The following is a 16,634-nucleotide window of genomic DNA, read 5'->3' as shown; positions in this document are numbered from 1 at the left end:
GACCCAGGCCCTGCCCCCAGACCCAGACCCTGCCCCTGCCCTCACTCCACCACGCAACTGTGCAACCTCAGTTTCCCCAGGTGGAGACCAGACCAACAATGATGGCCTCTGCCTCTTCAGGTCATAGTACAGATGAATACAGGCTGGCACGGCCTAGGCACTCAGTAACACACAGCAGAGGCACAGGGACTTAAGATGGAGTGTCCCAGGCAGCCACAGTTGGCTGGCACCCAGTTGGGAAGGGCCCAAGGGCTTTTAAAGCAGGGTGAAAAAAAAAAGCCCACCTCCTTTCTGGGAAACTGAAACTGAAAGCCTAATTAATCCTCTGCCTGTAGGTGCCTCATGCAAGAGCTGCTGGTCAGAGCACTTCCTGGAACTTGCTATTGGTCAGGACGTTTCCTATGCTAATAAAGGGGTGGCCCGTAGAAGATTCCAGCACCCTCCCCTAACTCCAGGCCAGACTCCTTTCAGCTAAAGGGGAGATCTGGATGGCATCTACTTTGTATGACTATTGCAGAGTGCCCATGGATGACATTTGGAAGAAAGATGGGGATAAGCGCTGTAAGCTTCTGCTGGGGATAGGAATTCTGATGCTTCTGATCATCGTGATTCTGGGGGTGCCCTTGATTATCTTCACCATCAAGGCCAACAGCGAGGCCTGCCGGGACGGCCTCCGGGCAGTGATGGAGTGTCGCAATGTCACCCATCTCCTGCAACAAGAGCTGACCGAGGCCCAGAAGGGCTTTCAGGATGTGGAGGCCCAGGCCGCCACCTGCAACCACACTGTGGTAAGCTCCTCAACTCCTTTGGATGGCCTAGTACTAGGGGGTGGGAGGGATAAGAATCTCTCCCCAGAAATCTGACCCAGGGTGGGTCTCCAGGGAGATGCTGGGGAGGTCCTGAAACTGCTCCTGGGCCCCCACATCAAGGGACCTAGGTTCCCCTACCAGGGTTTGTGGGTCCCTAACCCAGTCCAGGGCACTGGTGTAGGGGCAGGGTGTTAAAACTCTCCAGATCCCCCAAATCAGGGACCTCAGTATCCCCCTGGGACTTAGGTGAATTTATAAATTCTTTCCAGGGCACTGGTGTTGGGGGCCTTGAAACTCCTCGTGGGCACCAGTCCTGGGGGAGTAGAAATCCCTATTCAGGGTTGAAGGGGGACCTCACCAGACCCTGAAAAAGGGGGCTTTTGAAATTTTCACTTCATCCCTAAGAAACTGAAATATTCACCTGGGTCCTGATATGGGGGATCTTGAAACTCTCGCTGGGCATGTCACTTGGGCGGGGAAATCCCACTGCATTCTGGATTTGGTAGGGCCCTCTAACTTTTCTTGGGCCATTGCTCAGGCAATCTGGAAATGTCTACTAAACTTTGGTTATCGATAGCCTCCAAGTTTCCACGTGGGGTGGCCTCAAAACTCCCATTTTGAGGACCCACGTGCTTATGGGTGGCCCTGGGAGAGTGTGTGGTTGTGGCTCTTCTTTAAGGTTGGAGACCATGGTGCAGAGAGGGTTGGAAGAAAACCTGAAAGGGGTTTGCATTGAAGCCCCTCTGTCCCCAGGACCTAGGGAGGAGGCCCAGGTCCCAGGGGCAGCAGCCAAACTCCCCAGGCCAAAACCCCAGATTCTAACTCTTCTTAGATGGCCCTAATGGCTTCCCTGGATGCAGAGAAGGCCCAAGGACAAAAGAAAGTGGAGGAGCTTGAGGGTGAGAAAGGGAGAAGGGAGAGGGCCGGGGAGGGGTGAGTCAGGTATGGAAGAGGGGGTGGGGGCAGGGAGACCAGGGCTGGAGGTTGGGGTAAGGGGGAGGTTCTGTCCCAGAGTGGAGCAGGGCCCCAGCACGGCCACATGCTGACCCGCCCCCTGATTCTGTCCTCCCACCCTACCAGAAGAGATCACTACATTAAACCATAAGCTTCAGGACGCCTCTGCAGAGGTGGAGCGACTGAGGTCAGAGATAGCCTTCCCCCGCTACCCTCCACCTGCCACATTCCTCTCACCCCCACATCCCTAGCCCAAGACCCAGGATCTCCTTTGCTCCCCAAATCCCCATTGCCCCAAGGGATAAAGTTTGAGTCCCACAAAAGGATAACTTAGCCCCTAGGGTCACAGAGCCATGGGTGGCCGCTGTCCATTCCCTCCCCGGTGACTTGGATTGGGGCGGTGCTGGGGGAGCTCCCGGGGGCGATGGGCTTACAGGGAGGGCGGCAGGAGCCAGGACGAGCAGATGCCTGATTTGCCCCCATCTGTACCGCAGAAGAGAAAACCAGGTCTTAAGCGTGAGAATCGCAGACAAGAAGTACTACTCCAGCTCCCAGGACTCCAGCTCCGCTGCAGCGCCCCAGCTCCTGATTGTGCTGCTGGGCCTCAGCGCTCTGCTGCAGTGAGATCCCAGGAAGCTGGTCAGTGAGGAGGGGGCGGCCCCGGGAGGGAGAAGAAAGCTGGGGAAGGGGGGCGGGGAAGCAGAGGCTCCGAAGTCTAGAGAGAGAGGCTGCAGGGGAAGGGACTGGGCGCAGAGGTGAGGGGCCTTGGGGAAGGAGGGAGAATCCAGTGAGAAGGATGCCCTGGATCGGGGGCGGGCTGATAGCTGTATGGGGCGGGGCTATCAATGGGGGCGGGGCTATCAATGGGGGCGGGTCTATCGATGGAGGGGAGGGGCTTATGGATGGGTGGGGCGGGCCTAGCGATGGGGGCGGGGCCAGTGTCTGCTGCCTCCAATCTGCCCTGAGTCCCTCTTCTGGTCCTTTAGGCACATCTTGGAAGGTCCGTCCTGCTCGGCTTTTCGCTTGAACATTCCCTTGATCTCATCAGTTCTGAGCGGGTCATGGGGCAACACGGTTAGCGGGGAGAGCACGGGGTAGCCGGAGAAGGGCCTCTGGAGCAGGTCTGGAGGGGCCATGGGGCAGTCCTGGGTGTGGGGACACAGTCGGGTTGACCCAGGGCTGTCTCCCTCCAGAGCCTCCCTCCAGACAATGAGTCCCCCCTCTTGTCTCCCACCCTGAGATTGGGCATGGGGTGCGGTGGGGGGGGCATGTGCTGCCTGTTGTTATGGGGTTTTTTTTGCGGGAGGGCTGTGCTTTTTTCTGGGGTCTTTGAGCTCCAAAAAATAAACACTTCCTTTGAGGGAGAGCACACCTTACTCTCGAGTTCCTGGAGTATCATCGTTTTAGTCCCCAAGCGTTGGGGCCGCCCCTGCAGGTGAGAGTGGACACCCCGTTGACGATGACACCTCCCTTCCCTGCTCCAGGACGTTTTCAGGAGCCCACGGAGTTCGGGGAGGCACCACCCCAGTTCCTCCCAGCCCTTGTCTCTGCTGGGATCAACATAAGAACTGTGCACCCTCATCAGGGCTCACCGTTTCCTAGGTGTTGTATTCTCATCTCCTCCCTAGAGCCTCTCCTGATTCCTGGGGATCCAGTGAGGAAACTGAGGCTGTAACTGAGAGTAACCTTGTCTTGTTTCCCTTCCCGCCTGCAGAAAATGCTGGGCTGGGATTTAAACTGGGATCTGTACACACACACAGGCCATGCATTGTCAGAATGTTTCCCCCTCCTTCATCCCCCAGACTCTCTCTTTTTTTTTTTTTTTTTTTTGAGACGGAGTTTCGCTCTTGTTTCCCAGGCTGGAGTGCGATGGCGCAGTCTCGGCTCACCGCAACCTCCATCTCCTGGGTTCAAGCGATTCTCCTGCCTTAGCCTCCCGAGTAGCTGGGACTACAGGCATGCGCCACCACGCCCAGCTAATTTTGTATTTTTAGTAGAGACAGGGTTTCTCCATGTTGGTCAGGCTAGTCTCGAACTCTCGACCCCAGGTGATCTGCCTGCCTCGGCCTCCCAAAGTGCTGGGATTACAGGCATGAGCCACCACCCCCGGCTCTTTAGTTTTTTTTTTTTGAGACAGAGTTTTGCTCTGTCGCCCAGGCTGGAGTAGAGTGGCACGATCTTGGCTCACTGCAACTTCTGCCTTCTAGGTTCAAGTGATTCTCCTGCCTCGGCCTCCCGAGTAGCTGAGATTACAGTACTACACCACCACACCTGGCTAATTTTTGTATTTTTAGTGGAGACAGGGGTTTCATCATGTTGGCCAGGCTGGCCTCAAACTCCTGACCTCAAGGGATCTACCCACGTTGGGCTCCTAAAGTGCTGGGATTACAGGCATGAGCCATCACACCTGGCCTGATTCCCCAAACTCTTATTCATTCTGCAGTACCCAGCTCTGGGAACCCCTCCCCCAGAGAGTCTCTCTGCTTCTCCACAATTGAGGGCTGCAATCCTGACGGACCCTTCACCTACCTTATTCGATCCTCGAAGACACCATAGTCCCTTCCTTCTCTGTTATCTTACTTCCTCCAAGTTCTCCCGGAATCCCGGCCATTGTCTCTGCAACTCCAACTCCTGTTTGTGGTAATGGGGCCAGGAGTCCCTTGTCCCAGATTTCCGTACTGTCCTAAGGTCCCACAGTCCCCAGCCCAGATGGTCAGTGGGATTTAAAAAAAAAAAAAAACCCTCCGGCCAGGCACAGTGGCTCACGCCTGTAATCCCAGAACTTTGGGAGGCCGAGGCAGGTGGATCACTTGAGCTCAGTTCAAGACCAACCTGGCCAACATGGTGAAACCCCATCTCTACTAAAAATACAAAAAAATGGCTGGGCGTGGTGGTTCACGCCTGTAATCCCAGCACTTTGGGAGGCCAAGGTTGTTGGATCACAAGGTCAAGAGATCCAGACCATCCTGGCTAACACGGTGAAACCCTGTCTCTACTAAAAATACAAAAAATTAGCCTGGCGTGGTGGCATGCACCTGTAGTCCCAGTTACTCAGGAGGCTGAGGCACGAGAATCGCTTGAACCCGAGAGGCGGATGTTGCAGTGAGCCGAGATCCCGCCACTGCACTCCTGCCTGGGCGATAGAGCGAGACTCTGTCTCAAAAAAAAAAAAAAATTAGCGGGGGGTGGTGGGTCGTGCCTATAGTCCCAGCTACACAGGAGGCTGAGGCAGGAAAATCGCTTGAACCCAGGAGGTGGAGGTTGCAGTGAGCTGAGATCACGCCACTGCACTCTAGCCTGGGCGACAGAGCAAGAGTCTGTCTCAAAAATAAATAAATAAATAAATAAAACCAGGCCTCCACTTCCATGGTTCCTACTGCTGTCCCAGGGAAGGGTCCCCAAATACCTCCCCTGCCACAGACCCCCCTGGCCCTCTTGCCCCCTCACTTCCCCTTGCTCACCACCTCCACCTTTACTGATCCCAAGTTCCTTTTTGCCTCAAGGCCTTTGTCCAAGCTCTGCCTGCTGCCTGGAGCACCCGTTCCTCACTCCCAAGGTCTAGGGCAGGGTCTCAGCCTCAGCAGCATTGGTGGTTTGGGCCGGATGGTTCTCTGGGTGGGGACCATCCTGTGCATTGTAGGATTTTGTTTTTGGTTTTGGGGTTTTTTTGTTTGTTTTTTTGAGATGGAGTCTCACTCTGTCTCCCAGGCTGGAGTGCAGTGGCGCGATTTCAGCTCACTGCAAACTCCGTTTCCCGGGTTCAAGTGATTATCCTGCCTCAGCCTCCCGAGTAGCTGGGATTACAGGCACCCGCCATCATGTCTGGCTAATTTTTGTATTTTTAGTAGAAACGGTGTTTCACCATGTTGTTCAGGCTGGTCTTGAACTCCTGACCTGAAGAAATCCACCCGCCTCGGCCTCCCAAAGTGCTGGAATTACAGACATGAGCCACGGCGCCCAGCTGCATTGTAAGATATTAAACGGCATCCCTGGCCCCCACCCATAGATGCAAGTAACACCCTCCCAAGTTGTGACAATTAAAAATGTTTCCAGGCTGGGCATGGTGGCTCATGCCTGTAATCCCAGCACTTTGGGAGGTCGAAGGGGGAGGATTGCTTCAGCCCAGGAGGTCAAGACCAGCCTGGGCAACATAGGGAGACCTCCATCTCTACAAAAAATTTAATAATTAGCTGGGCATGGTGGCACACGCCTGTAGTCGCAGCTACTTGGGAGGCTGAGGCAGGAGGATCGCTTGAGCCTGGGATGTCAAGGCTGCAGTGAGCCAAGATGATGCAGCTGCACTCCAGCCTGGGCAACAGAGCCAGACTGTCTCAAAAGAAAAAAAAGTCTCTATATGTTGCTAAGTGTCCCCAGGAGCAGGGTGGGCCCTCACTTCTGTGGCCCTGGCTCCCAAAAAAGCCAAAGCCGCTTTGCAACTACTAAGCTATTTCATCCCCACAAACAGCCCCGGTGAGGCCTAGGGTAATTACTGGACTTTTTCAGGGGTTTTTGTTTTTTTTGTGGTTTGTTTGTTTGTTTTTTGAGATGGAGTCTTGCTCTGTTGCCCAGGCTGGAGTGCAATGGTGCAATCTCAGCTCATTGCAACCTCCACCTCCTGGATTCAAGTGATTCTCCTGCCTCAGCCTCCCAAGTAGCTGGGATTACAGGCATGCACCACCACACCCGGCTAATTTTTATATTTTTTAGTAGCGAAGGGGTTTCACCATGTTGGCCAGGCTGGTCTCGAACTCCTGACCTCAGGTGATCCACCCACTTCAGCCTCCCAATGTGCTGGGATTACAGGCGTGAGCCACCATGCCTGGCCTTGTCAGGGTTTTTTTTTTTTTTTTTTGAGACAGAGTCTCGCTCTGTCACCCAGGCTGCAGTACAATGGCAAAATCTTGGCTCACTGCAACCTCCGCCTCCCGGGTTCAGGCCATTCTCCTGCCTCAGCCTCCCGAGTAGCTGGGACTACAGGCGCCCACCACCACGCTGGGCTAATTTTTTTTGTATTTTTAGTCGAGACGGGGTGTCACCGTGTTAGCCAGGATGGTCTCGATCTCCTGACCTCGTGATCCGCCTGCCTCAGCCTCCCAAAGTGCTGGGATTACAGGCGTGAGCCACCATGCCTGGCCTTGTTCAGGGTTTCAAAGCTGGTTGGGCAATTAACCCTCCACATTCTGTGGATTTCCTTTTGCCCAGGAAACAAACGCTCCCCACGTGACCTCCTCCACTCACCACTCCCGACTTGGGCCGTGGAAAGGTCCCCAGACTATGCTGCTGCTCCACCCACCCCCACCCCTACTCACACTCCCTCCCCCACTCTCCCCCCACAACCCCCACCCCCATCCTGCCTGGGCTATATTTGGCTGATAAGATTAGCCCAATATCGTGGATTCAACTCCCAATCCCCCCACACAATGGCCTGGGTGTAAATTTCCCTACTTCCTAAAATGTCCCATCTTCCCTCCCTATTTTGTCCTTTTCCTGAGAAACCTGACTCCAAGGCTGTGACCCACCCAGGGGTTGAGAAGCTGACGGCTGTGGGGTTCTGCAGACCCCAGTGGGAATTTGGCAGTGACCAGCCGCTGCTGAGTGTCCCTGCTCTGGGATTCGACCTCTCTGAGCTCTGATTTCTTTTCTTTCCTTTCTTTTTTTTTTTTTTTGAGACAGGGCCTCTCTCTGTCACCCAGGCTTAAGTGCAGTGGTGTGACCTTGTATCACTGCAGCCTCAATCCCCTGGGCTCCAGCAATCCTCACACCTCAGCCTCTTGAGTAGCTGGGACCGCAGGCACGCACCACCATGCCCAGCAAATTTTTTTTTTTTTTTAAATAATAAAGACAGGATCTCACTATGTTGGCCAGGTTGATCTTGAATGCTTGGCCTTAAGTAATCCTCCTGCCTTGGCCTCCCAAAGTGCCAGGATTACAAGCGTGAGTGAGCCACGTCCAGACACAGCTCATTTCTCTCTTTTTTTTTTTTTTTTTGAGACAGAGTTTCACTCTTGTCACCCAGGCTAGAGTGCAATGGCATGATCTCGGCTCACTGCAACCTCCCCCTCTTGGGTTCAAGCAATTCTCTTGCCTCAGCCTCCCGAGTAGCTGGGATTACAGATACCCACGACCATGCCTGGCTAAATTTTTTTTTTCTTTTTGAGACAGAGTCTCACTTTGTCGCCCAGGCTGGTGTGCAGTGGCACGATCTCGGCTCAGCCTCCTGAGTAGCTGGGACTACAGATACCCGCCACCACGCCCAGCTAATTTTTGTATTTTTATTAGGGATGGGGTTTCCCCATGTTTGCCAGGCTGGTCTCAAACTCTTGACGTCGTGATCCACCCTCCTTGGCCTCCCAAAGTGCTGGGATTACAGGCATGAGCCATTGCGCTGGCCAATTTTTGTATTTTTAGTTAAGATGGGGTTTCACCATGTTGGCCAGGCTGGTCACATACTCCTGACCTCAGGTGATCCACCTGCCTCAGCCTCCCAAAGTTCTGGGATTACAGGCATGAGCCACCATGCCCAGCCCTAATTTTTTTTATATTTTGTAGAGATGGGGTCTCACCATGTTGCCCAGGCTGTTCTCAAACTCCTGGGCTCAAGTGATCCTCCCACCTCAGTCTCCCAAAGTGCTTGGGTTATAGACGTGAGCCACCATGCCAAGCCTGGTTAAAAGAGTTTTTTCCAGGGCAAAGTGTGAGGGCAGTGTCTATCCAGGGCCACAGGGACACCAAAGAATGAGGATGAGTGCCTCTCATGCAGGGAAAAGTGTGGATCATTTGTTTGTTTGTTTGTTTGAGACGGAGTCTTGCTCTTGTCACCCAGGCTGGAGTGCAGTGGCATGATCTCGACTCACTGCAACCTCTGCCTCCCAGGTTCAAGCGATTATCCGTCTCAGTCTCCCGAGTAGCTGGGATTACAGGTGCCCGCCATCACGCCCGGCTAATTTTTGTATTTTTGGTAGAGACAGGGTTTCAACATGTTGGTCAGGCTGGCCTCGAACTCCTGGCCTCGTGATCCACCCGCCTTGGCCTCCCAAAGTGCTGGGATTACAGGCATGAGCCAGCTCGCCCGGCCTGGATCGTTTATAAAGCCACAAACAGAGGTGCTGAACAGAAATACATTTCCCATGCAAAGGCTAGAATACAGATAGGAGATTAGATTGGCTACTATTGACTGTGTCCTAAGGGGGTTGCTTACACATTCTATTGTAAAGAGGTGACAGTCACAAGGGTCTCTATCTCCAACAACATTTAGTCTATGCTTGAATGAAGACTAGGAAGTCTAGTTAATGTGGGATATCTCCACACAAGAAAGGCCAGGGGTTGGGAATGGGGTGGCTCGGTGGCTCACAGCGGTGGTAATCCCAGCATTCAGGGAGGCCCAAGTTGGGGCATCGCTGGAGGCCCAGGTTGGGGCATCGCTTGAGCCCAGGAGGTCAAGGCTGCAGTGAGCCGTGATGGCACCACTGTACTCCAACCTGGGTGACAGAGTGATACCTGGTCTCAAAAAAAAAGAAAAGAAAAAATAAAGAGGCCAGGCGTGGTGGCTCACCCCTGTAATCCCAGCGCTTTGGGAGGCCGAGGTGGGCAGATCACTTGGGGCCATGAGTTCGAGACAGCCTGGCCAACATAGTGAAATCCCATCTCTACTAAAAATATAAAAGTTAGCTAGGTGTGTTGGCAGGTGCCTGTAATCCCAGCTACTTGGGAGGCTGAGGCAGGAGAATCTCTTGAACCTGGAAGGCAGAGGTTGCAGTGGGCTGAGATCGTGACATTGCACTCCAGCATTGGCAACAGAGCAAGACGCCATCTCAAAAAAAAAAAAAAAAAAAAAAAATAGCTAGGAGTGGTGGCAGGTGCCTGCAATCCCAGCTACTCAGGAGGCTGAGGCAGGAGAATTGCTTGAACCCAGGAGGCAGAGGTTGCAGTGAGCCAACATTGCACTCCAGCCTGGGCGACAGAGCAAGACTCCATCTCAAAAAAAAAGAAAAAAAGAAAGAATGAATGAATAAATGAATACAAGAAAAGAAAGAAAGGTTGATTCAGTTTCCAGGGCTTAACTATTACCCCTTGACATAATAAATCTGGAAGGTCCTAAAATTTTATTTTATTTTTTACACGCCTAAATTCTGGACCCACCAAAAAAGAAAACAATTACTTCTGATTCTTTGAGTTTTCATTAACTGAACTCATATCACAGGCAGAAAGACTAAAGTCTATCAACATACCTGAATAGACTTTTTTTTGTTTTTTGAGACATGGTCTCACTCTGTTGCCCAGGCTGGAGTGCAGTGGTGCGATCTCGGCTCACTGCAGTCTCCACTTCCTGGACTCAGGCGATCCTTCTGCCTCAGCCTCCTGAGTAGCTGGGACTACAGGTGCACACCACCACATCAGGCTCATTTTATTTTTTTTGTAGCGATGGGGTCTCACTGTGTTACCCAGGCTGGTCTGAAACTCCCGGGCTCAAGTGATCCTCCCACCTCTGCCTCATTTCTCCTATTAATCTTCCTTTTGTGAGTTGATTTTTCAAGGAATCTTCAGAGGGTGAAGGGGAAGATCACCCAGTTTGATGGGAAAGGTGGGGGTGGGGGGGGGAGAATCAGTCACACGCATAAATATATAATTACTTTTTTTTTTTTTTTTGAGGCAGAGTTTCACTCTGTCACCCAGGCTGGAATGCAGTGGCAAGATCTCTGCTCACTGCAACCTCCACCTCCCGAGTTCCAGAGATTCTCCTGCCTCACCCTCCTGAGTAGCTGGGATTAAAGGCGCCAGCCACCACACCTGGCTAATTTTTTTTTTTTTTTTTTAAGACAGAGTCTTGCTCTTGTCACCCAGGCTGGAGTGCAATGGCATGATTTCAGCTCACTGCAACCTCCCCCTCCTGGGTTGAACCCATTCTCCTGCCTCAGCCTCCCAAGTAGCTGGGATTACAGGCGCCCGCCACCACGCCCGACTAATTTTTGTATTTTTAAAAGAGATGAGGTTTCATCATGTTGGCCAGGCTGGTCTCGAACTCCTGACTTCAGGTGATCCACCTGCCTCGGCATCCCAAAGTGCTGGGATTACAGACGTGACCCATTGCGCCCGGCCTACCATTACCTTTTTAATGTTAGGGCCCTAGGAGCTGATCAAAAGGAGGTAGTGTTGAAGAGGGGGACTTTCTGTAGGAGGGGACCTGTTAGCAGTGCAGCAATTAGCCAGGCAGAGGAGGAGAAGGTGTAAAGGCCCTGCGATGGGAATGCGCTTGGTGGAAGAGGCTTGGGGAGGCCACAGGAAGGAGTGAAAAGAAAATGACCTTAAAGGTGTGATCAGGTCCTTGTAGGTGTAAGGAGGGAGAGAAGGGGCAGGGGGAGATAGAGAAGGAGAAACAGGAAGAGGAGGGAGGAGGGGGAGGAGAGGGAGGAGGGGGAGTAGGAGGAAGGAAGGGGAGGGGAGAACGGGTTGTATTCTAAGAGGGAAGGGGAGCCAGAGCCCAACTGTAATCACGTTGTAAGATCGCCCTCTGGCGGCCCAGTGGCGAGCAGGTGGGAAGACGGGGCCGGTCCACCCTGTTGTCTACCCTCCGGTCCTCTTCACAGCCGGCGTGGCAGCCTAAACTCTGCCAACCATAAGTCAGTGGAGTATCCTCCCATCTCCCAATGCGGTTACCCCGTCAACAGAATGGGAACCACAGGCCGGATGCGGTGGCTCACGCCTTTAATCCCAGCACTTTGGGAGACCAAGGCGGGAGGATCGCTTGAGCCCAGGAGTTGAAGACCAGCCTGGGCAACATAGCGAGACCCTGTCTCAAAAAAACAATCAAACAAAAAAAATTAAAATTAGCCGGGCGCAGGGGCTCACGCCTCTAATCTCAGCACTTTGGGAAGCCGAGGTGGGCAGATCATTTGAGGTCAGGAGTTCGAGACCGGCCTGGCCAACATGGTGAAACCCCGTCTCTACTAAAAATGTAAAAATTAGCTGGGCGTGATGGCAGTCGCCTGTAATCCCAGCTACTCAGGAGGCTGAGGCAGGAGAATCGCTTCAACCAGAGACGGAGGTTTCAGTGAGCCAAGATTGTGCCATTGCACTCCAGCTTGGGCGACACATACACACAAAATTAAGATTGAAAAATATTGGAAACGACATATCCCCAAATGATAGCCAAGCACTTCGTTTGCAGATGCGGTCTTTGGCGCTTCCTACAGATGTGCCAGCTTGATTCCTACCAAGCCCTACCAAGCAGGAGTTAATATTCTCCCCATTTCACAAAGGGGGAAATTGAGGCACAGAGGGCAGCACGTGGGATGCAGGAACCCAGAACCCCTAGTGCTTTCTTGGGCTGGCTCGACGGGATGGACCAGCCCCTGGAGGGGGTCCAACCCCTCCCAACGGACTGGGAAGCCACGGCCAGGCTGGGCGGAACCGTGGGTGTCCCTGGCGCCCCAAGGTGCCAATTAAATATTCGTGGCCGTCTGGGGCCAGAGCTGTGGACCGCGGCATGGCCGAGCCGGGGCCGGAGCCCGGGCGTGCCTGGCGGGTGCTCGCCCTGTGCGGGGTGGCCGTGTTCCTGGCTGCGGCAGCAGCCGGCGGGGCCCTGGTAGCCTGGAATCTGGCCGCCTCGGCTGCTCGGGGACCTCGCTGCCCGGAGCCAGGGGCCAATGCCACGGCGCCGCCCGGGGACCCGCCGCCTGGGGTCGACGAGCTGCGGCGCCGGCTGGCAGAGGCTGCCGAGCGGGAGGAGGCCCTAGCTAGGCAGCTGGACCAGGCGGCAAGTATCCGGCACGAGTTGGAGAAGGCATTAAAGGCCTGTGAAGGCCGCCAGGTAGGTGGGCCGGGTAGAGAGGGAGCTCGGGAATCCAGAATGTTGAGATAAGAGACGGCCTGCCCACACAACCCCAGGGTTCCCTCCCTGTGCCTCGGTTTCCCCAGTTCCTCGAATTGAGAAGGTATTGAGAATAGCGCCCTAATGCCTTCCAACCCTTAGATGTCAGCTCACCATGGAGTCTACCTTCTGATCAGAAAGGTGGATCACCTGAGGTCAGGAGTTCGAGACCAGCCTGGCCAATATGGTGAAACCCTGTCTCTACTAAAAATACAAAAATTAGCCTGGCGTGATGGTGAACGCCTGTAATCCCAGCTCCTCAGGAGGCTAACGCAGGAGAATCGCTTGAACCCGGAAGGTGGAGGTTGCAGTGAGCTGAGATCCCGCCACTGCACTCCAGCCTGGGTGACACAGCGAGACTCCATCTGAAAAAAAAAAAAAAAAAGTCTCACTGTCCTTTGCTATTTGCCAGATAAATGGTGTCTGGAGAAACCCCAGACCACCAGAGGCCCTCCTCCATGTGCCAACTCAGCCCCACTCCAGCCAGTTTCCAGCAGCCCTATTTTGAGAGAGGGACATACATGTCACCTGTAATTAGGAGGCTAAAGTTGGCCTCTTGGGGGAGGTACCTGCTAGGTCCTCCTTTTCCTCTGACTAACCCTTCAGACTTTTTCTTAACGCTTTCCAGCCCTGAGCCTGCCAAAAGAACTGTCCTCAAAATCCCAGCCATTTCCATTTATGGAGTGACTACTGTATACCTCTGTGCACACCCCCCATTCCACCCCAACCTCCCAGCCCAGCCGAGGTAGTGCAGCATCTGAATATTAAAAATCAAAATGGGGCCGGGCACAGTGGCTCACGCCTGTAATCCTAGCACTTTTGGAAGCCAGGGCGAGTGTATCAGTTGAGGTCAAGAGTTCGAGACCAGCCTGGCCAACGTGGTGAAAACCCGTCTCTACTAAAAATACAAAAATTAGCCAGGTGTGATGGCGCATGCTTGTAATCCCAGGCGAAGGTTGCAGTGAGCTGAGATCCCACCACTGCACTCCCGCCTGGGCGACAGAGCAAGACCCCATCTCAAAATAAATAAATAAATCCAATAAACCCCTACCCCTTTTCTGCCCCCTGGACCAAGAGAAGGGACTGGGGCAGTCGAGGTTAAGAGGAGCCTACTCCAAGCACAGGTTCTGGCTCTGCCCCCTTGCTGTAAGATGCACTGAGAAGCCGAACCAGTCATTTTGCAGAATGTCCTACAGAGGCAACCGACACATACCCCAAAAATTCAATCATTGTCAACCATCAAATTGCCCTGTGTTGGTTTTTGTTGTTGCTGGGTTTGTTTGTTTTGAGACGGAGTCATGCTCTTTTGTCCAGGCTGGAGTGCAGTGGCACAATAGCTCACTGCAACCTCCACCTCCCAGGTTCAAGCGATTCTCCTGTCTCAGCCTCCTGAGGAGCTGGGATTACAGGCGCCCACCACCCCACACTGCTATTTTTTTTTTTTTTTTTTTAAGTAGAGATGGGTTTTCACCATGTTGGCCAGGCTAGTCTCGAACTCCTGGCCTCAAGTGATCCGCCTGCCTCGGTCTCCCAAAGTGCTGAGATTACAGGCGTGAGCCACGACACCCGGCTAACTGTGTTGGTTTGAAATCCCATCAGCTAGTCCCAGATGGAGCTGAAAGTGGAACTTGAATCTGACCGCAGAGCTCAGCACTCTCCACTTTCTGGTGGCTTAGGGTTGGTGGCGTTGGACCTGGGCAGAGATCTCCCTCCGGGCAGGGAGCTGTCACCACTCGGTGCCCCAGGCTTCAGAAGCCACTTCTGTATTTTACAACTACAAGGCCCCAAAGGACATTCCACACAAAGCTCAGGACACAGGGTCGCAGGTGGCTTCTCACTGTCCCCAAAAGGGCCAGGCCGAATCACTCCTCCTCTCCTCTGCCTACACCCCCTCCCACTTCCCCTCCACTCCTCAGAGCCGGCTTCAGACCCAACTAACGACACTGAAGATTGAGATGGACGAAGCCAAGGCACAGGGGACCCAGATGGGGGCCGAGAACGGGGCGCTGACAGGTGCGTTGGGGTGTAAGGGAGTGGGCAGGGATAGAAGTGGGAGGAGTCTAGGCGAATCCTAGTTATCCAAACAAGCACTGTTGCAAACGTAATGCAAATAATACGGATATAAACGCAAAAACTTATGAAAAGAATGCAAACAACATGCAGAGGCCATGCAAATGTCACAAAAACAACGCAAATGCCACAAAACATGCAAACTCCTTGTAAACGACTCACGAAAGCAATGCAAACCTATGAAAAGCTATGCAAATGGCACGTGGAAGCCATGCAATGGTACACACAAATTTAATTCAAATAAAGGAAAGCGTGCAAACGGCATGCAGACTATCAACTTGGATTCCGGCGTGCGTGGGGCGGGTGGGCGCGGGAGTCTCCAGCCTGACCCGGCTCCCTGCGCCTCCAGAGGCCCTGGCGCGCTGGGAGGCGGCGGCCACGGAGTCTGCGCGGCGGCTGGACGAGGCTCTGCGGCGCGCAGGCGTGGTGGAGGCCGAGGGCGAAGCCTGTGCGGCCCGGGAGGCGGCGCTGCGCGAACGCCTGTGAGTGAGGGGCTGGCCCGAGGGCGGGGTCGGATGGACGGGGAGGGCGCGACCAATGCTTGCGCAGGGCTGCATTCTTTCGGCCAATCATTACTTTGGGCGTGGAATTGTGGGGGGGGGGGGGGATTGTTGATTTAATAGGGGGATCCTGGAATTGGAACCTAAGGATGGAGAAGGGAGTGGACTCTCTTGGGATTCCAGGCTGGGGCGGGCATTCTAGAAACTTAGATCCCCAGGATCCAGCGTCGGTGGGAGCCCCGAGAGGGACGGGGAACGGAAGAGAAGGGAGCAAGGAAAAGGGAGTATCGAGGGAGAGGCTGGTGGTATGGGGACAGAGCTTCTGGGGATGTAGCTGGGAGTCTCTAGGGAGGCGTCCCGGGAATGGCTGGGGGTCGAGAACGGATGCCGGATCCTGGGGAGCGGGAAACCCTGGGAGATGGGGATCTCTGGGGATGGAGTTCCCAGCAAAGGGACGCTCTGGCGGATGAGAGCTGGCGATGTCTGGGGACAGGGGTCCAGAGGCTGACAGCCCCCTTCCCCCTTCCCGGCAGTAACGCCCTGGAAGCCGAGATGAGCCCACAGCGCAGAGTGCCCCGGCCGCGTCCCCGCTCGGGGTCCCGACCCCGGCCCAGCCCTCGCTCGCGCTCTCGCTCCGGACCCTCCGGGGGCTGCCGGCGGCCGGCGCGGCGCGCACGAGGGTGAGTCGGCCCCCTGCCGGAAGGGGGCGTCGGCCTGGAGGACACATATGGGGGGGGGGTCTGCGGGGACGTGTATAGAGGCACCCCCACGCTGCATGCGACACTCGGCTTTAGACTCTGGAGACGTCCTGAACGGAAACTGCACAGAAAGGTGCCTCAGCCCTCTCTCCCCCACCATGTAAAGTGCTTATTCTACAGACAGGGAAACTGAGGCCCAAGTGATCATGCAGTGAGCTAGTGCTTAGCTGGGATTTGAAGTCCCCTCTAACAACAATGTTGCCGTCATCCCACAGATATGAGGACTGGAGGTCTAGCCCTGGCTCAGGAAAAACCGGAAAGGGTCACTTTCCCTCTTTGGGTTTCAGTTTACCCTATCTGTAAAATGGGTGATTGGACTCATGATAGGGAGCTGATTTGACAACAAAAGCTGACAAAGGTGGCACAATAGGAAAACCGCAAATCCCTAACCCTGTGAGAAGGGTACAAAACTCCCAGATGGAATTTAAACAAAAAGAACCAAGTAACATGTTTGTTTTGGTTTGGTTTTGAGATGGAGTTTTGCTGTTGTCGCCCAGGCTGGAGTGCAGTGGCACAATTTGGGCTCACTGCAATCTTCACCTCCCAGGTTCAAGCAATTCTCCTGCCTCAGCCTCCCAGGTAGCTGGGATTACAGGCCCCCACCACTACGCCCAGCTGATTTTTGTGTTTTTAGTAGAGACGGGGTTACACCATGTTAGCCAGGCTGGTCTCGAAC

The 16,634-nt window shown here is 54.1% G+C and overlaps 2 protein-coding genes across 4 annotated transcripts; both read left to right on the top strand.

The window, feature by feature from the left end:
- The first annotated feature begins 319 nt into the window (after positions 1-319).
- Positions 320-3,139, top strand: BST2 (bone marrow stromal cell antigen 2). 3 transcript variants are annotated; one of them, XM_009434956.3, is made up of 5 exons: positions 320-788; positions 1,642-1,708; positions 1,890-1,950; positions 2,258-2,402; positions 2,750-3,139. In XM_009434956.3, exons 1-4 carry the CDS (start codon positions 489-491, stop codon positions 2,385-2,387), a joined length of 558 nt encoding a protein of 185 aa, XP_009433231.1. In that variant the 5' UTR covers positions 320-488; the 3' UTR covers positions 2,388-2,402; positions 2,750-3,139.
- Positions 3,140-12,151: 9,012 nt separating this feature from the next.
- CCDC194 (coiled-coil domain containing 194) lies at positions 12,152-15,984 on the top strand. Its single transcript, XM_054673130.2, has 4 exons — positions 12,152-12,570; positions 14,547-14,643; positions 15,050-15,182; positions 15,734-15,984. Exons 1-4 carry the CDS (start codon positions 12,247-12,249, stop codon positions 15,882-15,884), a joined length of 705 nt encoding a protein of 234 aa, XP_054529105.1. The 5' UTR covers positions 12,152-12,246; the 3' UTR covers positions 15,885-15,984.
- The last annotated feature ends 650 nt before the right edge of the window (positions 15,985-16,634 follow it).

The sequence above is a fragment of the Pan troglodytes genome, chromosome 20 (genome assembly GCF_028858775.2).
Source record: "Pan troglodytes isolate AG18354 chromosome 20, NHGRI_mPanTro3-v2.0_pri, whole genome shotgun sequence".
Lineage (NCBI taxonomy): Eukaryota > Metazoa > Chordata > Mammalia > Primates > Hominidae > Pan > Pan troglodytes.
Note: the sequence above shows the minus strand (reverse complement) of the source record. Positions and strands in the feature narration are given on the sequence as shown.